The 25,970-nt window shown below is 37.4% G+C and overlaps 1 protein-coding gene across 3 annotated transcripts; it reads left to right on the top strand.

Moving 5' to 3' along the window:
• The first annotated feature begins 1,093 nt into the window (after positions 1 to 1,093).
• LOC105035861 (serine/arginine-rich SC35-like splicing factor SCL30A) lies at positions 1,094 to 20,468 on the top strand. Of its 3 annotated transcripts, none has more exons than XM_010911567.4 (8): positions 1,094 to 1,246; positions 2,012 to 2,122; positions 3,193 to 3,225; positions 14,687 to 14,836; positions 18,612 to 18,689; positions 19,389 to 19,553; positions 19,741 to 19,899; positions 19,976 to 20,468. In XM_010911567.4, the coding sequence occupies exons 2-8, from the start codon at positions 2,064 to 2,066 to the stop codon at positions 20,175 to 20,177; spliced, it is 846 nt and encodes a 281-aa protein (XP_010909869.1). In that variant the 5' UTR covers positions 1,094 to 1,246; positions 2,012 to 2,063; the 3' UTR covers positions 20,178 to 20,468. The 3 variants fall into 3 exon arrangements, with proteins under 3 accessions (XP_010909869.1, XP_010909870.1, XP_010909871.1); XM_010911568.4 differs by having other exon boundaries at positions 1,098 to 1,246; positions 1,912 to 2,122; XM_010911569.4 differs by lacking the exon at positions 2,012 to 2,122 and having other exon boundaries at positions 1,120 to 1,246.
• The last annotated feature ends 5,502 nt before the right edge of the window (positions 20,469 to 25,970 follow it).

Below are 25,970 nucleotides of genomic sequence, written 5' to 3'. Positions count from 1 at the left end.
CATCTCATCTGGATGCCATATCAATGTCTCTATACCATTTGGTTACGAGGACAACCGACGCATATGGCATACAGCGACCTACACTTGATAAGTTATCGTCCTTGTTAATAACTTATCATTTGGTCGTGAATAATTTAAGAATAATATGATAAATTCTCCTTTATCGATTGATTGTGGTTCTAAGGACTTTATAATAATTTAGGAGTTCATTTAAGGAAGATAGAACTTTTATGATGAACTTGTCAAATAATAATAATTATTAGATAATTCATATACTAATTCCAATCATCTACCACTTAGATGATAGGCTTTAGGACATATTTTCCAACAGAAATCCCTGCGCGATCCTTCAAGTAGTACTTGGATATCCACCTACTTATCAATTACTTACTCGATGCAGTGGTGGTATGAGTTGTTCTTTAACCTACATTGTCTCGACTATTCACAATGAGGTTGTTATAGTTTGACTACACTACCACTCGATTTTCTAGCTATTCGGAATCTTGCGGTGTATGTTGGCTGCAGTAGGTTCATTGTAGGAATAAGATGTGCATCTAGATGGGATCTATCGATCTTGGTATATAAGGAGAAGTTCTATGTGGATTATAAGATGGAGTTCCAAAGATCATGATCAAGGTAGTATGAATGATAAAAAGAAATTTTCATAGGATTTTGCAAATAAACTCAAGTCGATTGAATCATACATGTGATAGATGAGAGATTTGATTAGTTATTCATAATCTTTATCTATCGAAATTTATGATAAAATAATTAAATTATATGATAATTATATCTAAAAATTTATTTATTTAATTTTATTAAATTGTCATTATATTATATTAGATGTCACAGGTGGATAGTAAAATCAATGAACAACCCACGAGAAAGGAAGAACCAATGAGACAACGATTAGATTGAAGCTTTTTAGGGAGAGCCGGGCATGCAATAAGCCTCGGATGGACGGCTGGATGCCACCAACTGGCATTCGCCAATCAAACACAGGACGCCTCATAATCCTTAAGGTCCATCGGCCGTTCAAATGTGGATGATGGTCACCAGAAATCGAGATCGCCGTCCCCAATCTCAACCCCACCCTTATAAAAGGCAAACCCCGACACATTCCTCCGTTCCCCCACTCCCCGCGTCCGCCACCACCCCCAAGGCGTAAGAGATTCCACGCGTTCGGCGGAAGCTTCTGGAAGAGAAAGAAGAGACCAAGGTAGCGCCGTCCGCGAGAGCCCTTGAGGTATTATTGTTCTTCCCTCTTTCTCTAGTTCCTCTTTCTTAGGGATTTCGATTCCTATCTTCTATCCTTCCTCTTCCCCTTTTTCGACCGTGGTGTTTTTTGATTTCGTTTGGTATTGCTCAGATTCCTCTTATATTTGATTGAACGCTTTTTGTTTCATCATCTGGGAAGAAACCTCTTGTTCGCTTCTTTTTTTTTTTGTCGATCGGTAGAAGGTATTGGATTAGGGCTTTTAGGGTTAGTATTTCCCAATATATCTTAATGGTCCTTCTTTTCTTCTATTGCTTCTTTATTTCGTTTTTCCTTTTCTTAAAGTTTTTAGAGCTTCCTCGTTTTGTTCTTTTGCTTCTTTTTCCCCCACTTTTTTAATATTTAAATAGGATTGTTTCTTCTGTAATTGGATTGGGGCTATGGCCCACACTGATGTGCTTGGCACGCTTTAGATAAAAAAACAAGTTTAATGGAAAACAGAGAATTTTCATTTTTTTCAAATGAATGGAGGAACTTTTTATGTTCTGTTCGTTTGTATGATAAATTTTAGAAAAAAGTGATAGTTGATATGATGTTCAAAGCTGCTGCTTCAATCGTCATATATTGTTGGTTATATAGGGCATTTTTTACTTCATACTGTTATGGTCCTTGATATGGTTTTCTTTCTGGGGCAGCTTGTGGATTCATTGGTTTTAATGTTGAAGATTGCGTAAAATGGTCAGTAGAAATGTAGCAGTTAGTCCACTAAAAGGAGCTATTATCTTTAATGTTAAGGGAATGGTAGCTTGGGGAAGACTGAAAAGAACAGGATCACTACTTGATACTGATGTTCTTTGACCACGGTACCATGGCTGCTGCTATGTTTATGCTCATGTTTATAAACACGTAAGTGTTGAGATGATGTTGGGTTTTCAGGTGGTTATCTTCTCCATATGGTTAACATGAATATTTCAGTTTCTAGATCTGAGTCGCAGTGAATGCTTAATTTCCTTCATTGGAGATAGTTGAAAGGCTAAAAGAGTTTATGACAGATACAGTACATAATCATGATAAATGTAGATCTTCTGCATTCATTTCCTTTTCAAGAATAAGCCATCCATTATGAAATTGATTATACTACTCTTGCAAATGAATACAAATATGAGATTTTTTTTTTTTTAACAAGACTTACTAGCACAATTCAGTTTGATGTTATTATAGGTTTAGTATATTTGTCTGAAAGCACGTGTATGGGGGTGGCCATGCAGATGCTGTGTTATAATTAGGTGATTTGGCTGTATTAATTGAAATTAATATATGCTGCCCTAGATGGCTACACCAGGATTTCTGAAGTTCATGAGCACATTTTTGACTGCTTTTTTGCAACATATGTGTTTACTATTTACTCTGTGTTTACTATTTGGTGCTGGTCTTGCCATGAGTTGTGCTAATCTTTAGAGAAGTGTTATATTTTGTGATATTGACATGCTAAATTAGTAAAATTTATGATTTAGAATTTGTTTAGTGTGCAAATGGCCAAATCCTTAGTAACAACATATAAACATGTGATGCACGTTTGCTGGACAATATATAATGTACTGGTTGTGGAAGTTATATGCATTTCTCATCTGCAAAAAATAAATTATTAAACGAAAAAAATCCATGATTTTGTGAGTTTTTTTTGTTTTCTTACATTTCACAACAAAATACATTAAATGTGATTTTTGCAATAGAATATACTAAATGAGAAATTATTCTTGGGACTTGTAAGTCTGTGAAAGAAACAGAATAGTTGAGGTGTATAATATCTTTGATAGTTCCAGATTTATTGCTTAAGAATCCACAATGATTACATTCACAAAAACCAAAAAAAAAAAAAAAAGAAGAATTCACAGTGATTAAGTTTGTTCTGAACGTGATAAGTTTACATGAATATGGTTATCTTTGGACTAACATGGCTGCCTTTTGCATTGCAGTACTCTTGACCGGTGTTTCAATTTTTCTTCAAGGTTAGTTTATCTTCCTTAAAGATGACTGGTTGCCCAATGTTAAACTTTGCTTTGTTTCTTTCTTTCTTTTGAAACTTGCATGATCAATATGGTAGACTTCCAACTTGTCAATTGTTTTGGGGCCTCATGACAAACTGCCATCCTACAAAACATGCTTTGATCTCATAGGGGTAGCATTAGGTGGAGGTTGTTGAGGAATGGTCCTACAGGATCCTCATGGTGCTTTATGTATTCATATCATTGGCTTGCCCACCTATCAAATTGAGTTATTGTATTGGACTTTTGCATGGTATCAGAATCCATGATCCTTCTTGCCTGTCGATCCTCCAACACTCTCACTTTCAAGCCATGTGTTGCCCTTCTTTGGGTTCCCTCTCTTGGGCCCTACATGTGAGGCGGGTGTTCAGAGAGTAGTCATAATTGGACATCAAATAGGGAAAAGGACATTACACGTGCTTCTCACTTATGGGTCCATCCACCTACTAGCTTTAGGTCTTGGGCTGGATTTTATCATGTTATCGGAGTTCATAATACCTCTTACCCTTTGATGCCTCCATGTCATCACTTTAATCTATGTGTTGCCCCTTGCTTCGGTTCCATCCCTTGGGTCTGCATTTTAGAGATCATGTTTAGGAATAGTCCCATAATGGAAGTGGTAGGGACCCTTATGGTGTTTGAGTGCTTGGGGACCTGCTTGCCTATCAATTCGAGTTCTTGGGTTGGACTTTATCAGATGCATGATCCAAGAATTCTCTAAGACTTCAGGATCACATCTTGATTTGTAAAGTTAACCATTCATGTGTTAAGGTTTTACGTTATTTGACTATTAATCAAAGAATTCGTGGGATGTGGTTTTTGGAGCGGACTTATTACTTTCACATATTTTCAATGTGTTTTATTTTTTAAATATTATGGCAAACCCTTGATCGTAGGCTCACTATTTAATCTCATTTTATTTGAATCTTTATGTTGCTACTGTTGGATTTAGGTGTTTTATGTATGTAGATTTCAAAATATTTTCGTAACAGGCAGCGGAAGACTAGATTAAAACACTTTTAATTTACGCATGGATAGATCTAATCTAAACATCTACAGATCTAGTTCATATGATGAAAACAAAATAAACATGCATCTGATTTCAATATGAAAATAAATTCGATGTTCGAATCACCTACTTGTAGCGCTACTTTCCTTCTTCAAGATCTGGATCTGAAGATGTCTGCAGATTCCGGTGAAGCCACACATGCATCTGGCCTTTATGGGTATCCACATGGAACTAATGTAGATCAAGAGCATCCAAGACTATCGAGGTGCTAGCTCTCTTTCAGATCTCACTCCTTTGATTTGGATCTTCTTTTTCAACTCTTCGCAAGATCGGAGAAGATCTGAAGAGGAAACTGTGCGCGAACACTTTTCGCATAGGATAGGAGGAAGGAAGAACTCCGAGATGAGAGAACACCTCTCTTTCTCACTTTCTTCTCTGATTTTCTCTCTTTGTTGGCGCACTAGGGGTTGGGCGTCAGAAGGATAAGGCACAGAAGCAAGGGGGTGCTAGAATGGTTTTAGCATAGGAAAAATTCTATGTAAAATCTTACCCACTACTCTTCCACGCCTGTTAAATAGAGGTTTCCAACAACCTCTAACCACCTCGGATAAGATAATCCAAATTTTGAATCAAATTCAAAATTAGATAAAGATCAATCCTTTTCTGGAGGAGGGAGAAGATCAGGGAAGAGGTGGGCACCCACTCTTCTCATTCACTCACGCCAAAGAAGGGATGTGCGCCCCTCCTTTCTGGCGTGAGAGAGGAGAGAGAGTCCCAATAAATCTGAGATTGGCATCTTAATCCAATTCGGCTTGATTCAGGATTAGTTGAATCCAATTTGAATTCGATTCGAGCCAAATTCGAGCAAGATTCAATCCCAATCTAATTAGGACTCGAATCTGAAACTCAAATGCCCATTTAAACTTAATTAGGTCAAGTCTAATCAAATTAAATCAGATTTAATTCAATTAGGACTTGAACCTTAATTTGATCTCATCAAATTGCATTGCAATAATTGCAATTATGTCCTTGTTAACTATTAGTAGATCCTCTACTTGTAACTTTTACAAATTGATCCAAATTATCAATTATATTGATAATTTGATTATGATTCAACCGTTTGATCTAATCAAACTCCTATTGTGTGTGATCCCATAAATTTTTTTCTATCTGATAGTGAGACATACTATGATCACTATTATAGTATCATCGAAATACCTTTCAATGGGTTGGAACAATTCCTACTCGCATCCATCAAGGATCATCGATTCAGAATGATTTTAGTGAGTTCTTACAATCATTAGTGATGCCTAGCAGTATGTGGTGGCAATCCAGTAGAATAGAATAAGTGGAATCTCTAGGTGTAGTTACTGTATGATTCAGTTCCTCTATCGTGAGTCCCGATAAGATAGAAGTTATGGAAAACTCATCAAACCCCAACATTGTCAAATGCAAGATTCAATTAGCTTGAGTTCAAATTGTGAAACTCATGAAAATTCTTTTCTATCAATTATCTTGCTGTGGCCACAGACTCAAGGACTCAGCTTCTCAAATCCCATAGGATTATTTATCTACTAAGATCGATAGATCCCATTTAGGTGCGTACCCTACTACAATGAATCTACTGTAGTCAACATGCACTATAAGGATCTAAATGGCTAAGAGATCATGTTTCTGTGCAGTCAAACTACAGCAACCCCGTCGTGAGCAGTCGAGACACTGCAGATCAAAGAATCATTCATACTGCTACAGCATCGAGAAGATCACCGACGAGTGAGTAAATATCTATGTGATCTCTCATATGGTCACGCCCGGTATCAATATTCTTCAACCACCCACATCTCGTTGTGTTTTCACATTATAGACTCGAAACTCGTCTATCTCGAAAGAAGCAATGCATGCGTCGATCTAATCGGATCAATCATTGTCTTTGTGATGATTTATCGATCGGAAGCAATTTAGAAATTAATCACACGTCTCAATTTCTCAACTCTTGAGAATGTCTTTAAGTTATTAATTTTTTGGATGATTCAAGGACACATTACACAAGAATAAAAAATAAAATTATTCATTTTATTGATAAATCAATATTTTAAATACAAATTTATGTCTTAGAAAATTATAATGTATCTGCTATATTGGCTTGTAGGCCATACATCTAACAATTTTTCACTTGCACTAAAGTCAATTGGCTACTAAGTCCCATCTTCTCAATGTGGACTTCAGTATTCTACTGGCTCAGCTGCTTTGTTAGTGGATCTGCCATGTTGTCCGCAGAGTCTACTCTTCATATCTTGACGTATGTCTTCTCGAGGTGGTCGCGTATAATATGAAACCACCGTTCGATATGCTTGAATGTTTAATGAGATTTGGGCTTCTTAGCAAGTGCTATGGTGTCATTGTTGTTGCAGTATAGTGTGATGGTGCATTACATCAAGTTTCGCATGAATATCTTATATCAGAAGGCTTTTTTTGTAGCATCCGAGGCAGCGATATACTCAGCTTCTATTGTCGAATCCGCAATGATAGGTTGTTTGGAATTCTTTCAGCTAGTAGCACCATCATTGCATACGAGCACACACTCTGATGTAGATCTTCTATCATCAAGATCAGACTAAAGTCTGAATGAGTGTATCCTTCAACCCGCAACTCAGATTCTCCTTCAAAGATTAAGAACAAATTCTTAGTTTTTTTCAAGTATTTAAGGATATTTTTCATAGCTATCCAGTGTTCTTCGTCTGGATTCAACTGATACCTACTTGTGATGCTCACAACAAAGACAATATCAGGTCAGATATATAACATGACATACATGAGGCTTCCTATAGTCGAAGCATAAGGGATCCTACTCATGCGCTGAATCTCTTCAGATGTGCTTGGGCACATTTTTTTGGAGAGACTGATACCATGCCTAAAGGTTAAGAGTCATCTTTTAGAGTTTTTCATGCTGAACCTCTTCAACACTTCCTTTATGTATATTTTCTGTAAAAGGCTAAGCATCCTTTTAGATCTGTCTCTATAGATCTTTATTCTTAAAATATAGGATGCCTCTCCTACGTCTTTAATGGAGAATTTTTTAGATAACCATCTTTTGACGAGGTTAGCATAGGAGTGCCATTCTCAATAAGGATATCATCCATGTACAGTACGAGAAATGTGACAGCACTTCCACTGATCTTTTTGTATACATAAGGTCTTCGTTTTTGATGAAATCAAACAATTTGATCGCATCGGTGAAATGAGTATTCCAACTCCGAGAAGCTTGCTTTAATTCATATATGGATTTTTACAGTTTGTAGACTTTGTGATCTCCATCACCGGAAGTGAAATCCAAAGGCTACTTTATATAGATATCTTCATCAAGATACTCATTTAGGAATGCAGTTTTTATGTCCATCTGTCATATCTTATAATTGTAAAAAGCTGCAATGGCAAGCAATGTGCGGATGGATTTAAGCATGGCCTCAGACAAAAAGGTATTCTGATGATCAATGCCTTCATGTTGATTATAATCTTCGCTATGAGCTTAGCTTTATAAGTCTCTATTTTATCATCTGCATCTGTTTTCTTTTGTAGATCTATTTACATCCAATGGGTACTATATCTTTTAGTGGATCCATTAAGATTCATATTTGGTTCTAGTGCATTGAGTTAATTTCTGGCTTCATAATATTCAATCATTTCTCAGAGTCGATGTCAGACATCGTTGTCATAGAGTTTGGGATCATCTCCATCATTTTTATATCCTACGAGGAATATTTTTTCTATATCTTCTATAAGCATACCCAGTATTTTTCAGGAGGACAGAAGATCTTATTAGACTTACGAAGTGGAGGTATAACATCTACTAGCTCAGTATTAATAGGTTTGTCAGGCTTTACAACTCGTTGCTTTTTAGAAATACTTTTCGAGCTTAATCAACCTCCCATTGCCACCATCCTGAAGAAACTATTTTTTAAGAAACGTGGCGTGTCGACTCACAATCACATTGTGATCATCTGGAAAGTAAAAATAGTATCCTATTAATTTTTAAGGATATCCTATAAAATGAGCTTTTATAGATCTAGTCTCTAATTTGTCTGTCATTTGTCTTTTGACATAGGCTGGACATCCTCAAATCTTAAGATGATCAAGATTCGATTTTTTATCATGTCATATCTCATACGGTGTGGTAGAAATGGATTTAGAAAAAATTCTATTTAATAAGTATATTGCAGTTAGTAAGATATGTCTCCAAAGATTCAAGGGTAAGTCAGTGAAGCTCATTATGGTCTAGATCATATCTAATAGGATCCTATTTCTCCTTTTACATACCTCGTTGAGTTGAGGTGTACCAGGAAGAGTCTGTTGCGAGACTATGCCGTTTTCTCTGAGATAACTCAGAAATTTCTCGCTAAAGTATTTTTCTCTTCGATCAGATTGAAGAATTTTAAGAATTTTTTCTATTTATTTTTTTATTTTATTTATAAATTTTTCAAACTTTTCAAAAGCTTCAGACTTGTCTCATAAGAACACGTATCCATACTGTGAGTAGTCATCGATAAAGGTGATGAAGTATGGTAACCATTCCTGGTCTGCACATCAAATGGGCCATACACATTAGTGTGTACTAGGACAAGTATTTCAGTGGTCCTTTCCCTATGTTCTGTAAAGGATAACTTGATCATTTTTTCTTGAAGACAGGATTCACAAACTGGATACGATTCAGAATTCAATGAGTCAAAGATACCATCCTTTTTTAGTTTATTTATCTTGTCCTCTCCAATATGGCCAAGTCTAAGATGCCATATATACTTGTGGTTAACATTATCTCTAGATTTTTTATTATCTACGGTACTCACTATTTGCTTGTTTACGTTCACATAAGCATCAACATACAAGTGATATAGACTGTCAATTAATAGACCATGCGCAACCAATTTATTTTGAAAATAAATTGAACAGAAGTTTTTATTAAAATTGAAATCAAGTTCATCCTGTGCTAGTGCAGATGCGAAAATCAAATTTCGGCTAATCTAAACTTTGATGGTAATCGAAGAGGGTAGGTTCCAACGGCTTCAGCAGCAACTTTTGTTCCATTGTCGACCTAAGAAATCATTTCACTGTGCCTCAATCCTCTACTTTCTATTAGACCCTGCATAGAAGTACATATATGAGTATTTTAGCCAGAGTCTAATACCCAACTAGAATTAGAGGAAACTGTTAGGTTAGATTTAATAACGAGCAAACTAGAAATACTTTCTGAAGGTGTCATCCTTCTTGATCTTCAGACTTTTTAGGTACAGTGGATAATTTCTCTTCCAGTGGCCGTTAGTATTATAGTGGAAATATTTTTTTTTATCTGCAACCTTCTTCGGAGGGTCCTTTTTCGGTCTGTTCTCCTATTTTTTTGCAAGTTTATTTTTCTTCTTCCAAATAGATTTTCTCTTGGAGGAAGATGCCTGCTTCACAGCAAGAACAGAGCCTCTTGAGCTCTTCAAGGTCCTCTTTGTTGTAACCAACATGTTGAGCAATTCGGATAGAGTGCAGTTCAACTTGTTCATATGATAATTTACAATAAATTGACTATGTGAATTAGTAAGAGATTGTAGGATCAAATCCATCTGCATAGTCATGTCGAGCTTCTCAAGCTCCTTTAGGTTCTAAATCATTGTCAAACAGTGATCGTGGACTGACTGTTCTTTGCGCATTTTAGAGTTGAAGAGTGTCTTAGACACTTCAAAACGCAGTGCGGCTCTACTTATCATATAACTCTTGCAGATGAGTAATCATGGTCCTAACAGTTGGCATGTGCTCATACTGGCTTTGCAATTCATTGGTCATCGAAGTCAGTTTGTAGCATTTCATCCGATTGTCATCATCCATCCATTTATCCTGCGCTGTCCTCTGACCAGCACTAGGATGGCTTGGCAAAGCTGGGGGGTTTTGGTCAAGTATATACCCTCTTTTTTTTTTTGAAATCAAGATAATCTTGAGATTTCTAAGTCAGTCCTTGAAGTTAATACCGGTCAAGCGGTTGGACTCTAGGATGAGGGTTAAAGGGTTTGAAGCTGACGAGGTTAAACTTCGAGAGAAGAAATTCAAGTTAGATATTTGTACTTAATTTTATATTTATTCTAGAGATTTTGAGAAACAAATAGGCTCCCACTATTTTTTCGGATCTCTCATTCTTCGGATAGAGAAACGAAAACTCCTAACGCGATAGATTTCTAATAGGTATTGCAGTTCCACCGATGTACGCACACCTCATCTGATAGATATTGGTGACACGCAAACCAATGAGTGGATATCTCTTGTCCAATGCTTCTCCAAGCATGTTGTAATGATTGGTCTTTAAGTCATGTGGGCTCACTTGACAGATATTGGCCACATTTATTTGTTAAGTTAAACCCATCGTTCAAATGTAAGTGTGCAGACGTCATTGGGTTCCGCATTTGACAGATGTTGGGCCCAACTCTATCTTCACTCTGCAGCAACTTTTTGCTAATAGAGTGGTTGCGTGCTTCCGGTGCAACTAAACCACTGTCACCAGTCAAGAACAATCAACACTAGTAGCACGTCTGTACATCTACAACGGTGGAAGACCGCTAGACTTAATATGTGCGAAGAGGTTTTAATTGAGGTCTCATCTAATTAGTCATTACAATGACTAGTCTAATTAGCATGGGCTAAACCAAACCACCAAGCAACCTTATTCAAGACACAATCTACCAAATTGGCCAAGTGGAGATCGGTGGGATGCTCCCTCTTGAAGGATCAAGGGTCCTAATTAAGTAATCATTTTTCAAGCATTTGTCTTAAACACCAATTGGTCAATTGGTTTTAAATAGATTAGCTTAAGTGATTCAGGTTCAAGCCACTAAGTCGAATCAGGTCTTTAGGTTAATCGATTTAATATATGAATGTCAATTGATTCGATCAATTACAACTATTGGTTTGATCTTGAGCACTCTTGACCTAATCCTAATCAATTCTTGATTCGGTTTGATCAATCGCTCATCTCGATTGGGTTCTATTATGTTCTAATCAAAAACTCTAGGTGTAACCAAATCACAAGACCTAATTTGATCTATCTATGACTAATCTCTCATGCATAAGCATAAATTTCAGATCTAAATTCTAAATTTTAGATATAAATTAATTACATGAAAAAACATATTACGATCTGGAAACTACTTTTCAGATCTAAACAAACATTCAGCATGAATAAAAATTAGATCTTATATGAAAACTCTTTTCAAAATCATCTAACATCGATATAGGATAACCTTTCTAACATAAGGGGTAAATCTTATGCTAGGACAACCTTATATCATATCGATGTTGAATTATTAATCATATTAATTTTAGTTCTGATTAGAAATCAGATCTCTTCTTATTCTTATACATGTGAACCGACTTTGATACCATAGTTGGATTTAGATGTTTTATGCATGTAGATTTCAAAACATTTTCGTAATAGGCAGAAGACTAGATCAAAATATTTTTAATCTATACATGCATAGATCTAATCTAAATATCTCCAGATCTAGTTCATATGACGAAAATAAAATAAGCATGCATCTGATTTCAATATAAAAATAAATTTGGTGATCGAATCATCTATCTATAGCGCCACTTCTTCGAGATCTAGATCTGAAAATATCTGCAGGTTTTAGTGAAGCCACACATGCATCCAGTACCTATGGATATCCACACGGAGCTGATGTAGATTAGGAGCATTCAAGCACATTGAGGTGCTAGCTCTCTTTTAGATCTCGCTCCTTTGATTTGGATCTTCTTCTTCGACTCTTCACAATTTCGACTCTTCACAATATCGAAGAAGATGATCTGAAGAGGAAACTGTGCACGAACACCTTTTGCACAGGATAGGAGAAAGGGAGGAAGAACTCCGAGATGAGAGAATACCTTCTCTTTTTCTCACTTTTCTCTCTCTGATTTTCTCTCTGTTGGCGCACCAGGGGTTGGGCGTCAGAAGGATGAGGCGCAGTAGCAAGGGGGCACTAGAATAGTTTTAGCATAGAAAAAATTCTACGTAAAATCTTACCCACTTCTCTTCCACGCCTGCAAAATAAACGTGTCCAACAACCTCTAACCACCCTGGATAAGATAATCCAAATTTTGAATCAAATTCAAAATTAGATAAAGATCAATCTTTATATAGAGGAGAGAGAAGATTAGGGAAGGTAGGCGCCCACTCTTCTCATTCACGCATGCCAAAGAAGAGATGCGCGCCCCTCCTGGCATGAGAGAGGAGAGAGAGTCCCAGTAAATTTGGAATTTTGGCATCTTAATCCAATTCGGCTTGACTCGGGATCAATTCGGATCTAATTCGAATCTGGTTCGAGCCGAATTAAATTCTAATCTAATTAAGACTCAAATTTGAAACCTAAATGCCCTTTTAAACTTAATTAGGTTAAGTCTAATCAAATTAAATCAGATTTAATTCAAGTAGGACTTGAATCTTAATTTGATCTCATTAAATTGTATTGCAATAATTGCAATTAGGTCCTCCTTGCTAACTATTAGTAGATCCTCTATTTGTAATTTTTAAAATTGATCCAAATTATCAATCATATTGATAATTTGATCATGATCCAATCGTTTGATCTAATTAAACCCCTATTGTATGTGATCTCGTAGGTTCTCTTCGTGTAGTAATGAAACATGCCATGATCTCCATCATAGTATCATCGAAACACTTTTCAATGGTTGGAACAATTCCAACTCACACCCATCAAGGATCATCGATCCATAATGATCCTAGTGAGTTCCAACAATCCATTAGTGACGTCTAGCAGCATGTGGTGGCAATCCAGTAGAACAGAATAAGTAGAACCTCTAAGTAGTTACCGTGTGATTCAGTTCTTCTATCGTGAGTCCCGATAAGATGGAGGTTATGAAAAACTCGTTAAATCCCAACATCATTATATGCAAGATTAAATTAGCTGGAGTCCAAATCGTGAAATTCATAGAAATTCCTTTTTATCGATCATCTTGTTGTGGCCACAGATTTAAGGATTCAGCTTCTCAAATTTTCTAAGACTAATCTACTAGGGTCGATAGATCCCATCTAGGTACGCACTTTACTCCTACAATGAATTTACTGTAGCCACATTACACTACAAGGACTCAAATTGCTAAGAGATCATGTTTATGTGCAGTCAAACTACAGCAATTCCATTGTGAGTAGTCGAGGCACCGCAGGTCAAAGAATTATTCACACTACTAGAGCATCGAGAAGATCACCGACGAGTGAGTAGACATCTATATGATCTCTCGTATTGTCATGCTCGATATCGATGTTCTCCAACAACCATTTGCATTTTCGCTCAGCGTTTCTACACTATAGACTCGAGATTTGTCTATCCTAAAAAAAGCGATCCGTCGCCGATCTAATCGGATCAATCATCATTCCTATGATGATCTATCGATCGGGAGCAATATAGGAATTAATCATACATTTTTCAAATTCTCAATTCTTGAGAATGTGTCTTTAAGTTATTAATTTCTTGGACGATTCAAGGATATATTATACAAGAATGGAAAAGAAATTGCTCACTTTATTGATAAATCAATATTTTAAGTACAAATTTATGTCGTATAAAATTATAATGTGTCTGCCATATTGACTTATAGGGCATACATCTAACAGCTTCGACACCCATGATATTGCACACTTGTGCATGAATGTCACCTTGTTATAGTTATCGTGTAAATGCAAGGGATATTTAAAAACTCTCCATATTTCGAGCATGCTAATCTGTTCTGGATTGGGGTGAATGTTTGATTATTTAACTTCCCTTCATAGAGTTGCAGAAAAGTGGGATATGAAGCTTGTTAATGTATTTGAATATTTAGGGTAGGTTGTGCAGTTATTCATCAAGATGTCAATGAAAAAAGAAAAATAAAGCATACTTTAACCTTTTAAGGTGGTTTTTACATGATCTTTTTTCTACTATTAGATCATGTGTGTTGAAAGGTTATGTTATTTGTTCTCTCCAGTTACTTGTGCTTTCTTTCAGGAAGGTACAACCCATTGAATAGGCATCAGATTGTTAGTACTGCTAGAAGCTATAACATGAAAAGCATATCTAGGTCTTCGAAGTTCACTCAGGCGTGCCCCATTTAGCGTATATGTTCCTGTGCTTCAAAATTTATATCACTGTTTTATAGTGCAGCCTGGTTGTGCCTTTTACCCATTGCCATCATGTTTTCTGTAATGAATGCCCTTCTGTTTCTTATATTCTCCGTACAGGAATATATTTTTAAAGTTCAGGCATAGAACTGATTACAAAAGAGAAAAAAGGAAAAAATTGTTGGTGTACAACCATCAACATGCATCATTTTTTAGTTAATTTTGGTCTTTGACTCCTTTTTCCTTGCACCGTTATAACATGATCTTTTTGTGAACAGGATGAGGGAAAGAAGCTACAGTTATAGTCCATCACCACCAAGGGGTTATGGGAGAAGACGTCGGAGCCCAAGCCCAAGAGGTCGTTATGGAGGCCGTGGTAGAGATCTTCCAACCAGTCTTCTAGTTAGGAATCTTCGTCGGGACTGTAGGTTTGTTCTGTGTAACTGATTAGTTTAAGGCTTTGAGTGTATTTTCAGAAGCAAGTTTTTCTTTTAAGCATCTTTTTAAGACTTGTACCATTTGGGTGAAGTTTCTACATATTCTTATGTTTATTTATGTTTCATCAAGAAATGATAAATTTATCTTTCAGCTGGATTTCTTATTCTAGCCATTCAAAATTTCTGCTAGCCAGTAAAAGTTATTTTCTTTCTTTGAGAAATTACTAGTTTGGAAAAGTTGTTGTGGTCCTTGACCTGCCAACTTGATTTGGCATGTTGTCATATGATCAATTCTGTTCCACAATTTGCCCCTTGCATTTTTTTCCTCCTGGCTTTCGTTAGTGCTTTTTTTTTTTCCTGTGGCATATTTGGTTCCTAGCTCAAGTTTAATATTCATTTTTTTCTTTCCATTGAACATACATTAACGTTTTGGAATGTATGTATTGCATGGTAGATAAAATATTGTCATGGTATTGATTATATGGGGAAAGTTTCATGGCATGCAAGGTTTTTAGTGAGGATGCACCTGCATTTGGTTGCTTGCAATTGGCATATGCAGGCTGTGGTTTAAGTTGGAAGAAGCTCCCAAAACTTGTAATTGAAATTGTTGCCAAAATTGATTGTAGTTCCAATTTCGAGGAATATTATAATTAAGAAATCCTTTTGGGTGGGGTCCTCTCACCACTTAGACCATTTCCCTTGTTTTTTTTTCATTGTGTCTTAGTAACTATAATAATGATGTTAGTACCAAATTATTTTTATAACATTATATTATTATTATTATTGTAATAATATGATAACAATGTCATAATGGTATTATGTCATACTATATGTTACTGTTAGTTTAAGCGTAAGATAGTATTATTGTTATAATATTGAAACTATAATAAAATATTATAATATTGTATTGTAATAATAATAATTTGTATGGTATGGTTGTTATTACTTTGATATTATAATGTTATTTTAATATTATAATCTGTATAATATTGTAATATTATAAACACGTAATAAATAATATATGACAGTTACTATTTATTATAATGCACATGTAATATGTCTAGTTATTGTAATATCAAATTATTACTGTAGTAATTACTCTTTTACTAAACCAATGATAATTTTGTAGCAATATTATTTTCCATTATAATTGTTAAATTTTTGTAGTAAATATTGTAGTGCTGTAGAAAATGTGAATACTCACTGTTTCTTAGTGGGGTAACCTTACCAGCTTATTACAGGGTTAGCACTTCTCTTTTTGAATCAAACAACCAAATATCTGTAATCGCATTTGTGGTTTTCAATTACAACAATCAGACAAGGCTCGCTTTCTAGCGCTGTAGTTCCAATTACAGACAATAAAATTGCAGCTTGTAATTGAATTGTGAGCGACCAAACAACCTCATAAATGGGTCCTATGGTAACCACAAGGGTTAGGTTAGTGTCACTTTTTTTTTTTTCCTGTATTGAAAATGAATTGCATATGAGAATACGAAAGTACGGTTAGTAAAATGATTTTATTTTTGCTTTTAGCAAATTATTATATATTTCTAGAACATTTGGTATGAGAAACATAATTACTTAAAAATTTGAAAACTAAAAAAGGGGAGAGGATTATTGGTTGTGGTGGGAGCTACACCAAAGAGTTTGAGGAGACCATGGTGGATTGGACTGCTGGATTGGTGGTTGATGATAGAAAGTTTGGGGAGGGTATCCAGGACGGCCTGCCTCCTCCTTAGGACAGGAACAGCTAAGGGGTCCTTTCTCTTTCTTCCTTTCCTCTATTGGATTTTTCCCTTTTTTCTCGGGTTGGGGGGGGGTGTTTGGGGGTGGGGAGATCAAAGTTATGTAGGATATGACGCCTGCATGATATTCAGCAAAACTTGCTGGCATGATGTTTGTCAGGGTTTGTAATCTTGTTCAACTTAACAATATGTCTAGTGTTGGGGTCTGGAGATGTATCAATGATTGTGAATTAGTATGTAGAGAGGTTGCAAAACTTGTAATCAGAAGTTCCTTTTTTGTTTCTTTTTCAAAGAAAGAAACTTTATAAAATGGGTCATTTTTTAAATGAATTATAAGGATGTCACAGTTTGTGCAACTTAATTGACCCTTTTGTGTTCAAGCAAGATATAGAAACATAAAATTGGTCTAGAGAATGTCTGGGGAACTATAGATCCAAACACATTCTTTGACATAAAAATTGCTTAGACAAATAGATTTCTAGTTTTCTGTGGAGTTTTAGTGGGGACACATGAAATTATTTCTATTATAAAAATTGTTCAAGAATGTATCTAAGGCAAAAGCCAGACCTTAGGAAAATGAAAGCTTGAAAGCCTATGAATCTAAAGTGGCAGAAGCTTTAGAGGCTAAACAATCCTTGCCCAACTAGAGCAGAACTATCACCAGTGCTTATGAACATATTTTTGCATTGCCAAAAGTTCCATGCAACAAAAAGAAGAAGAAGAAAGTGTGTCATTAATAGTCATTAGACTGAAGCACATCGAAATCAGTGAGTTAAGGTATGTGTGTTGGGTCACGCTTCCCAAAGAATGAGGAGCAAAGGGATTAATCGAAAAAGATATCTTGTTCTTATTATAAAATCATGATTTGATCCGCATATGCTTGGTAAAAAGAATAATCTTCCTCTTTGATCATAAATGGAAAGTGTTCCATTGGAACATGAAAACTGGAACATGAAAACATGACTGAATTGGTCTTGGTTCTAGCGCTGACGACAGGCTACTTTTGGGCTTGAGATGGCTTGTTTTCTTCCCATGTGGAGTATTATCCTTCGTACTAAAATGGGAAACATTTAGATCAGATTTGATATCTTGATCAAGATTTTTTGGACATATAAATTAAATTAGAGTAAAATGGATTAGGAGCCATTGATTGAAATTGTGGAGTTAATTAGAGATGAGATTTTTTGAAGAACAGTTACAAATATCTTGTAATTGCTGATCTTTAATGACTATGTTTATGACGTTTAAGTTCATCTTCATGGTGGATTAAATTGAGGCATTGCGAAAAGAATTTTGTAAGGTCTGTTTTTAGGAAAATTTGTCCGGTCTCGAGGGTTAGTATAAAATCCACCAAATACACAAGAACAGAGCATGTCCTTCAATGTTTTTGCTGAAGATGTGAGAGTTGGACATCCTCCTGACTAGGCTATACCTATGATATTATCATGCAACATATAGTCATAAGTTCACTCATAGTATAGGGCCGTTTGAAGCATAGGATAACACCGTTTCAATCTTTCGTTATCATGCATTTTACTGGAAAAGGCAATCTTGCTAAGTAGAATTTTTGGTCTTGCCATATTCTGTAGGTTGGGACATCCCACAAGACATCGAGACGGTATCATCTCATGTGTTAGGACAAGGCCATCCCGCTATCATCCTAGGGTCCTGCATCCTGAGACATCCCTCTCTGAAGTGTTAGGAGAGGGCAGGATGGCGATGCGTCTCGTTCTATGAGAACATCGTGATAGCCCCATCTCATGGAATTTAAAACTTTGCTCTATGAATCAAAGTTCCATATTTTGGATGTCTAATTATGGAAGTTATGTGTGCTTATGGTTTCCATGATTGAATTTATAAGCAAATGTGCTTGCAAACTGTATTCTATTTATTCATTAAATTTTGTTCCAGGCTAGGTTTTCTGCTTTTCTAACTACCTTGTTTGATTGCTGGTGATTGAATTTGAAGATATTATTTGATTTGCTTGTGTCTTATATAGTGATGATTATTGATGATTTCAGGCCTGAGGATCTTCGTAGGCCATTTGGGCAATTTGGCCCTCTCAAGGACATTTATTTGCCACGTGATTATTACACCGGGTAAGTAGGCAATTTCTGGTTTCTGTCTAGTTAGGAATGATAGTTACAAGAATCTAAGCACAGCTATGACACATTGGTCAGGATTCTGAGATGTAAGTTGTCATATATATAGCCATCAGTGCATGTGTTGGATCATATGACTTATATATGCTATGCATTTATCATTTTGACCATGGGCATATGCAGCCAATGTAACTCACCAGTAATTTAGTATTTGCTGGTGGTCATTATTCTTATATTCTACATTTTCTTATTTGCATGTTTGATATTTTTATTAAGGCTGTTGAGATTTAACAGTGAAAGTAAAGTTTTGAAGACACAAGTCAAGTATTAAGAGTTCTGTTGAAGAGGATGTAAATATATGGAGATAGTGGCTAATGAGGTGGGAAGAAATTGTGTTTCAAGTTAACATTTTGAAGCTATTCAAGTATTGAAGAATTTGAAGTCATCTTTTAACTCTGGAGAGTGCAAGGTCAGCAGCCAAGTGCTTGCTTTAACTTGAATTGCATGAAAATATCAAGATTTACTTGAATAGTGGGAAGTATCAAAGGCATTACTTTGACTACGACCTTCCACACTTCTCAGGATTATCATGATGGTTCAGCCATTATTGTTGATTGGTGTACTCCATCAATAGATGTACACTATTTTAAAATCATTTCATATATACCCTACAAAACTAAAATTCATTTGTTGCAGAGAGCCCCGGGGATTTGGATTTGTTCAATATGTTGATCCAAACGATGCAGCTGAAGCGAAATATCAAATGGATGGGCAAATTCTACTTGGGAGGGAATTGACTGTTGTATTTGCAGAGGAGAACAGAAAGAAGCCAGCTGAGATGAGGGCTAGAGAGAGAGTAAGGTAAGCTGAGTCCCTTGTATGTCCTATATATTTACATTGTTTTGCCAGCGCCACTATAGGTTTTAATAAAAAATGGGGTTAATCTTGTTATGCTGGTTAATATGTTAATGTTGTGGTTGAAAGGTTTTGCACTTGCTACATAAAGTAAACCTTTTCCTACCCACTGAGCTGGATTTGTGTTGTTTAGGGGTCCAGCATATGATTACCGGAGGTCGCCTCGTCATTCACGTTCCCCTCGATATTCTCGCTCCCGATCCCCTCGTTACTCTCGTTCTCCACGCAATGCAAGGTCTATGTCCTACAGCCGTAGTTACTATCCACCTTCTCCTAAGCGATGCTACTCAAGGTGATATTTTTAACTTTTGGTGGTCAAGATGTCTTTTGCATATACCTTCTAACAGGTTGCAAATCACCTTGGACAGATCTGTTTCACCTCGAGATAGAAGGTCACATCGTGAGAGGTCATACTCACGCTCACCTGTATACAGTCGAGATAGAAGGTTGCACTGTGGTAGGTCATACTCACGCTCACCTGCATACAGCAGGTCAAGGAGTAGCAGTCCAGTTGATGATTATCCGATCAAGCCATCACACAGAGAAAGGTCTCTATCTGTCAGCCAGTAAATGGATTGAATTGCAGTGCAAGAGCTCGGCTGACGTTTACCGGTAACTTGTGCAAGAGCTCGGCTGATGTTGGATGTTAGCACTATTCTTGTATGTTGCATGTTGGACCTATTTTTGTTGAACATGTGAAAGCGTGTTGGATGTTTCCTTAGTTTAGCAGGACAATATGTTGAGATTGAAATTTAGTGAATTCAAATTGAGTGCTAGGATGGGGCTTAATCACCATCTGAATTTATGTGGTGGTACCATTTGCTTGGTTCTAATGCATACTGGACAGGATTTTTGGAGCCATCAGAGATTTTGCTTGATATTCCATTTTTTTTCTGCATTTGTTCTAAGATGTACTGATTTGATGATCTCGTACTGCTGTATTCCAGATCAAGTTTTTCTGTGTTTGTGGATGAGGGGTGTGTGGAAATATCTACTTGTGATTTTGGATTACTCGGTAAAATTATGAAAAGGTGGTCGGTTGAGTATCGTGTTAGTTGTTCTGTACATGGGTTTCGGTTGGGCTAGGTCCAGAATTCAGTTGTGCAACTATAAATCACGTCTTACCTTGTGGCAGCTTTTGCCGCGGTTGAAGTTTGTTTTTGTTGGATTGGGGAGCTTGATAATTTAGGTTTGGGTTTGCGTCTATTTTTTAGTTTTTATAATTCGAAATTGTCTTTACGTTTTTCAATGTCATTCTGCGCATGCTGTAAGGGGTGTATGTTTGACGTTCTCGCCTGTGTGAAGTGGGTAGGATGTCTGTGCGGCCAGGTTCTGGCCGTGGATGCTGAAGTCAGTCTTCAAGTATCAAACAAGGCTCCAACCAATTGTGTTTGGAAGTCCTGGAAAGCGGCATGTTGGAACTGATGGCCAAAGGAATGGGAACATTGATCGAAAGTGGCATGTTGGAACTGATGGCCAGAGGATTGGGAACATTGATCGACGAGTTTATGTGCCTTAAGAGCGGCGACTTTGAAGGGCAAAATTTAAGGTTGCTAAGCATATCACAATTTCTAGAGAAATTATGTACTGCACCATGCAGCGCACCATGCCGGATTTGCCATCTTGTGGACTATTCTTGTTCTTGTGGTGCACCTGATGTAGTGTATGTTTTCTCCAATTTTTGGGATCAAGTTAGTTATCTATTGATTCAAATTATTCTAGATTTTGTGTTAGGGAATGTTTGCGACCCCTTACCTTTCAAAATCTTCTTTGTGTACCTTGTTGCTCCTGGCTCTGGGATCAACTAGGGGTGGCGATTGGGTTGGATAGGTTGTATTTGGATCGGGTTAAAACACCGTTAATGCAAATCTGATTTATTTATTAAATAAATTAAAAATTTAGATTGAAATTCAATTTTTTTATTAAATAAGTAATCTAATCTGATCTGTTTAATCTCTTTATTAAATAGATGAAATTAAGTTAAATAGATTAAATGAATTAAACAGATTAAATAGGTTGGGTTAAATGGTTCAAAAATAAGTTAAGTAGGTTTAAATAGATTAAATAAGTTTTAAATGGATTAAACATATTAAAAGAGTGAACTAGATTATCTGACTCAGCTCTATCTGAATATTAAATAGATTAAACGGATCAGTAATCTAAATCTCATTTAATTATTAAACTGGTCGATCTGTTTATGATCCAAATCCATTTAGTCTAAATTCCAACATATTTATGATGGATCAAATATGGATTGGGTTGATAGATTGGATCATATTTTGCCGGTATTATCTTGAACATATTGATGCATTCAAATAGCCTAAAGAAGCTCGAACTTTTATGTCACATAAAACTATGGTCAATAAGTTCAGGTTTAAGGAAGTTTCATTTGTTTTCTGTGAGGGGTTCACTCTTGAAAAATATTGTTACTGGGGATCTCTTTTTTGCTGGGGTTCTTTATCTCATATTGTATATCGCTGCCTAAAGGGTGGTACGATATAGTGTCTAAGAAATACAACAGCATAAGTTGGTTGCAAGGGTTACATGGGAGGTTGTAATGTTGGTGCATGGGACTGAAAATGGTTCGGTCAGTTTAATTTTTAATAATTTTTTAAATTAAATTAATATTTTAATTTAAAAAATTTTTAAAATTAAATATTTGATTAAATATATTTGATTTTTTTGATCCAGTTTTGTATCGATTCGGTTTGTTCACGTAGTTTTTTTAAATATTTAAATAATTTAAATAACTTTTTGATTTAAGTGGATTGGTCGGTTTGGTTTCTATTTTTTATTTTTTTATTATGATATATAATTGTTGGTGCAAAAATCCGCCTGCGCCGGAGAAGCTGGAGTCGAGGGAGTCGCGGTCGCCGTCGGGACCTGCAAAAGAAGTCTAAATCGGAGGTGGGGTTGCTCCGGCAAGACCCTCCGACACTCAAGTCAGTTCTCTGCCTCAACAAGAATGGAGTGCTCGAACGGAAATTTTAGCAGAGTTTTGGGATAGAAAATAGAGCTTAGAGAATAACGTATCTGGGGTCCCTTTTATAGACGGGGGGAGCAGAGGATTGATAGCGACTGTTTATGATCGCCTCATCGTGGGCCGTACGGGACCAGGAGGAATTTATCATGAAGAGTAATGAGGTGGAGTCGTGGCTATCACCATAGCTCGCCACGTGGAATCAGTTGCGGGGAGTGGAGCGGCGTCCGTAGTCGCGACTCGTCAGGGAGTAGTGGAACTGTACAGAGTATCCGTTACAGGAAGTGGAGCAGAATCGTGGCCGTTACTGCGGCCTGCCAGGGAGTAACGGAGCCGCGTAGGATCCGTCGCAGGGAGTGGAGCAGAATTGTGGCCGTTACCGCGGCCTGCCAGGGGGTAATGGAGCCGCGTAGGATCCGCCGCAGGGAGTGGAGCAGAATCGTGGCCGTTACTGCGGCCTGCCAGGGGGTCCAGACTTGTCGGCTGAAGTTCGGTTGGAGTCTGATTTTCGCAGAAGCCCGGATGGGGATCATTTGTCGAGGAATCTAGGCCGAGACCTTCAGCAGGAGTTCAGGACGGAAGTCCGGCTCCCGTGGGAGCCCGAACAAATCCTACCTGTAGCTGGAGTCGGAGGCGAAGTCCGGATCCCATAGGAGCTCGGACGAAGCCTTCCCACAGTTGAAGTTGGAGATGGAGTCCGGCTCCCGTAGGAGTCCGGACGAAGTTTACCTGCAGTTGAAGTTGGAGACGGAGTCCGGCTCCCGTAGAAGTCCAGACGAAGTTTGCCTGCAGTCGAAGTTGGAGACGGAGTCCAGCTCCCGTAGGAGTCCGGACGAAGTTTACCTGCAGTTGAAGTTGGAGACGGAATCTGGCTCCCGTAGGAGTCCGGAAGAAGTTTACGTTCAGTTGGAGTTGGAGACGGAGTCTGGCTCCCGTAGGAGTCCGGACGAAGTTTACCTGCAGTTGAATTTGGAGACGGAGTCCGGCTCCCGTAGGAGTCCGGACGAAGTTTACCTTTAGTTGGAGTTGGAGACGGAGTCCGGCTCCCGTAGGAGTCCGGACGAAGTTTACCTACAGTTGAAGTTGGAGACGGAGTCCGGCTCCCGTAGGAGTCCGGATGAAGTTTACCTGCAGTTGAAGTTGGAGATGGAGTCCGGCTCCCGTAGGAGTCCAGACGAAGTTTACCTGCAGTCGAAATTGAAGACGGAGTCCGGCTCCATAGGAGTCCGGACGAAGTTTACCTGCAGTCAAAGTTGGAGACGAAGTCCGGCTCCCGTAGGAGTCCGGACGAAGTTTGTCCGCAGTCAAAGTTGGAGACGGAGTCCGGCTCCCGTAGGAGTCCGGACGAAGTTTACCTTCAGTTGGAGTTGGAGACGGAGTCCGGCTCCAGTAGGAGTCCGGACGAAGTTTACCTGCAGTCGAAGTTGGAGACGAAGTTCGGCTCCCGTAGGAGTCAGGATGAAGTTTGCCTGCAGTCGAAGTTGGAGACGGAGTCCGGCTCCCGTAGGAGTCCGGACGAAGTTTATCCGTAGTTGAAGTTGGAGACGAAGTCCGGCTCCCGTAAGAGTCCGGACGAAGTTTACCCGCAGTTGAAGTTGGAGATGAAGTCCGGCTCCCGTAAGAGTCCGGACGAAGTCTCCTTGCCACCACAGGTCGGACGTCGGTAGAATTTCTGTGGGGTCATTCCTGACACGAACTTCGGCTGGGAGGTTTTATAACCAACAATAATCAAATCAAATTTAACTCAATTAGATTAAAATAAAATTAAATTAATATTTCAGATTTTTAATTCATATAAAGTATGTAGTTCAATTTTGAACAAAAAAAAATTTAAATTAATTAATCAATTAAAAATTTATTTAATTATAAAATAGTACAATCAAATTTAAATTAAAATGATGCTACTGTAATTTATACCATTGTGACTACTCTCGCAGCCTCGTTGGACATCAATATAAAAGACAATAGATAGCAGATGGGTGCCAAATAATATATGACAGAAAATACAACAGTATACTGTGGCTATATAAGCCTACAAAACTTGGTGATGTCTGCAAGTGTGCATGTATATAAAACTATTAAAATATGAAAGTGACTAGACCATGAAAGAAACATACTCCAAGAATAGTACTATCATAGCAGCAAATATATTCTTAAGTGCTAATAAAAGGGGACAAATACATAAATATCATCCTCGGACCATGGCAACTATAACTAGCATCCTAAAACCATGGCATTAATTAGTAAATTTCAATGCAATAAAAGGCAAAAGTAGAGTTTAAAAAATAAGAGTATAGTAGCATCAAAGTTGCATCATGAGTTTGCTAGAAAGCATTGTGATTTCGCACGTATAGTTTAAAATTTTATAAATAGTTTGTGCAGCAGAAGTAAATAAACTAAAATCTTTTTAATTTAATATATATACCAGATTAGATCTGAAAATCACGTTTAGGATCTTGACACGAACATGTAACTTTGATATGAAATCTGAAAAAGAAAAATAAAAGCGTCAGAAAAAAAATAAAGATCTGATCTCCATACCTTCGGATGCTGCAAATATTCGGGGTTCCGATCGTAGCTGCGCATGCATCCGTTCTCTGCTGATATCCATACAGAGATACCTGATCAGAACACCGAAATCACTGGTGTACTAGCATCTTAAAGATCTCGTTTCTCAATCTTGGATCTGAATCCTCTTCCTGCACTCGAAGAAGATGAAGGCTGCGCGAATTTTTTCGCATAGATCTGATGGGATCTGAACCAGATCATCAAGAAGGGAAGAAGAACCTTTCTTATTCTCTTTCTCTTTCTCTTTTTATCTCCTTAGATCTGATCACATCAGATTTTAGGTGTTGGAGTGAAGGGAGAAGGAAGAGTGGGCGTTAAGGACCACACCCACGGCAAAAAAAGAGTGCTTGATTTCTCTTACACGCACACCCTCTCCCTCACATTTTATTTTGTTGCACAAAACAATAATCCCATGCCCAACCACTCCCTAACACCCTACTAGATCTAATCTCATTTGATCATAGGTGTTCATATCAAAAAGAAGGGATAAGATGCATTAAGATAGGAGAAGAAAGAAGGAAGTTATCTCATGCACAACATCAAGCGCACGCCCCTTTATCTCAAAATTTTTGTTGCACAAAAATGACATCCCACACCCAAAAATTGATCCTCATCAGATTTATTTCCTCTTTTAAATCATATTTAAAAGGAAGGATGAGTCAAAGGGGAGAGAGAATTCAGATAAGGTGGGGCGCCAACTATTGGTGCCCCCTTATCTTTCACGCATGCAAGAAGAAAAGGGGGGTGCGTCTCCATGCATGCCCTCTCTTTCTATGTGAGATTTGGAGAGAGAGTCCTAGATAATCTGGGCTCTA

The sequence above is a fragment of the Elaeis guineensis genome, chromosome 3 (assembly GCF_000442705.2).
Source record: "Elaeis guineensis isolate ETL-2024a chromosome 3, EG11, whole genome shotgun sequence".
NCBI lineage: Eukaryota > Viridiplantae > Streptophyta > Magnoliopsida > Arecales > Arecaceae > Elaeis > Elaeis guineensis.
The sequence above is the reverse complement of the archived record's forward strand: the minus strand, read 5'-3'. Positions and strand labels throughout refer to the sequence as shown.

Excerpts from the sequence above, each read along its gene's own strand:
- LOC105035861 (XM_010911567.4), top strand. The coding sequence starts at position 2,064 with ATGTTCTTTGACCACGGTACCATGGCTGCTGCTATGTTTATGCTCATG. Across the intron at positions 19,554-19,740 it reads AGGGCTAGAGAGAGAGTAAG|GGGTCCAGCATATGATTACC; the intron begins GTAAGCTGAGTC and ends TGTGTTGTTTAG. Across the intron at positions 19,900-19,975 it reads CCTAAGCGATGCTACTCAAG|ATCTGTTTCACCTCGAGATA; the intron begins GTGATATTTTTA and ends CACCTTGGACAG.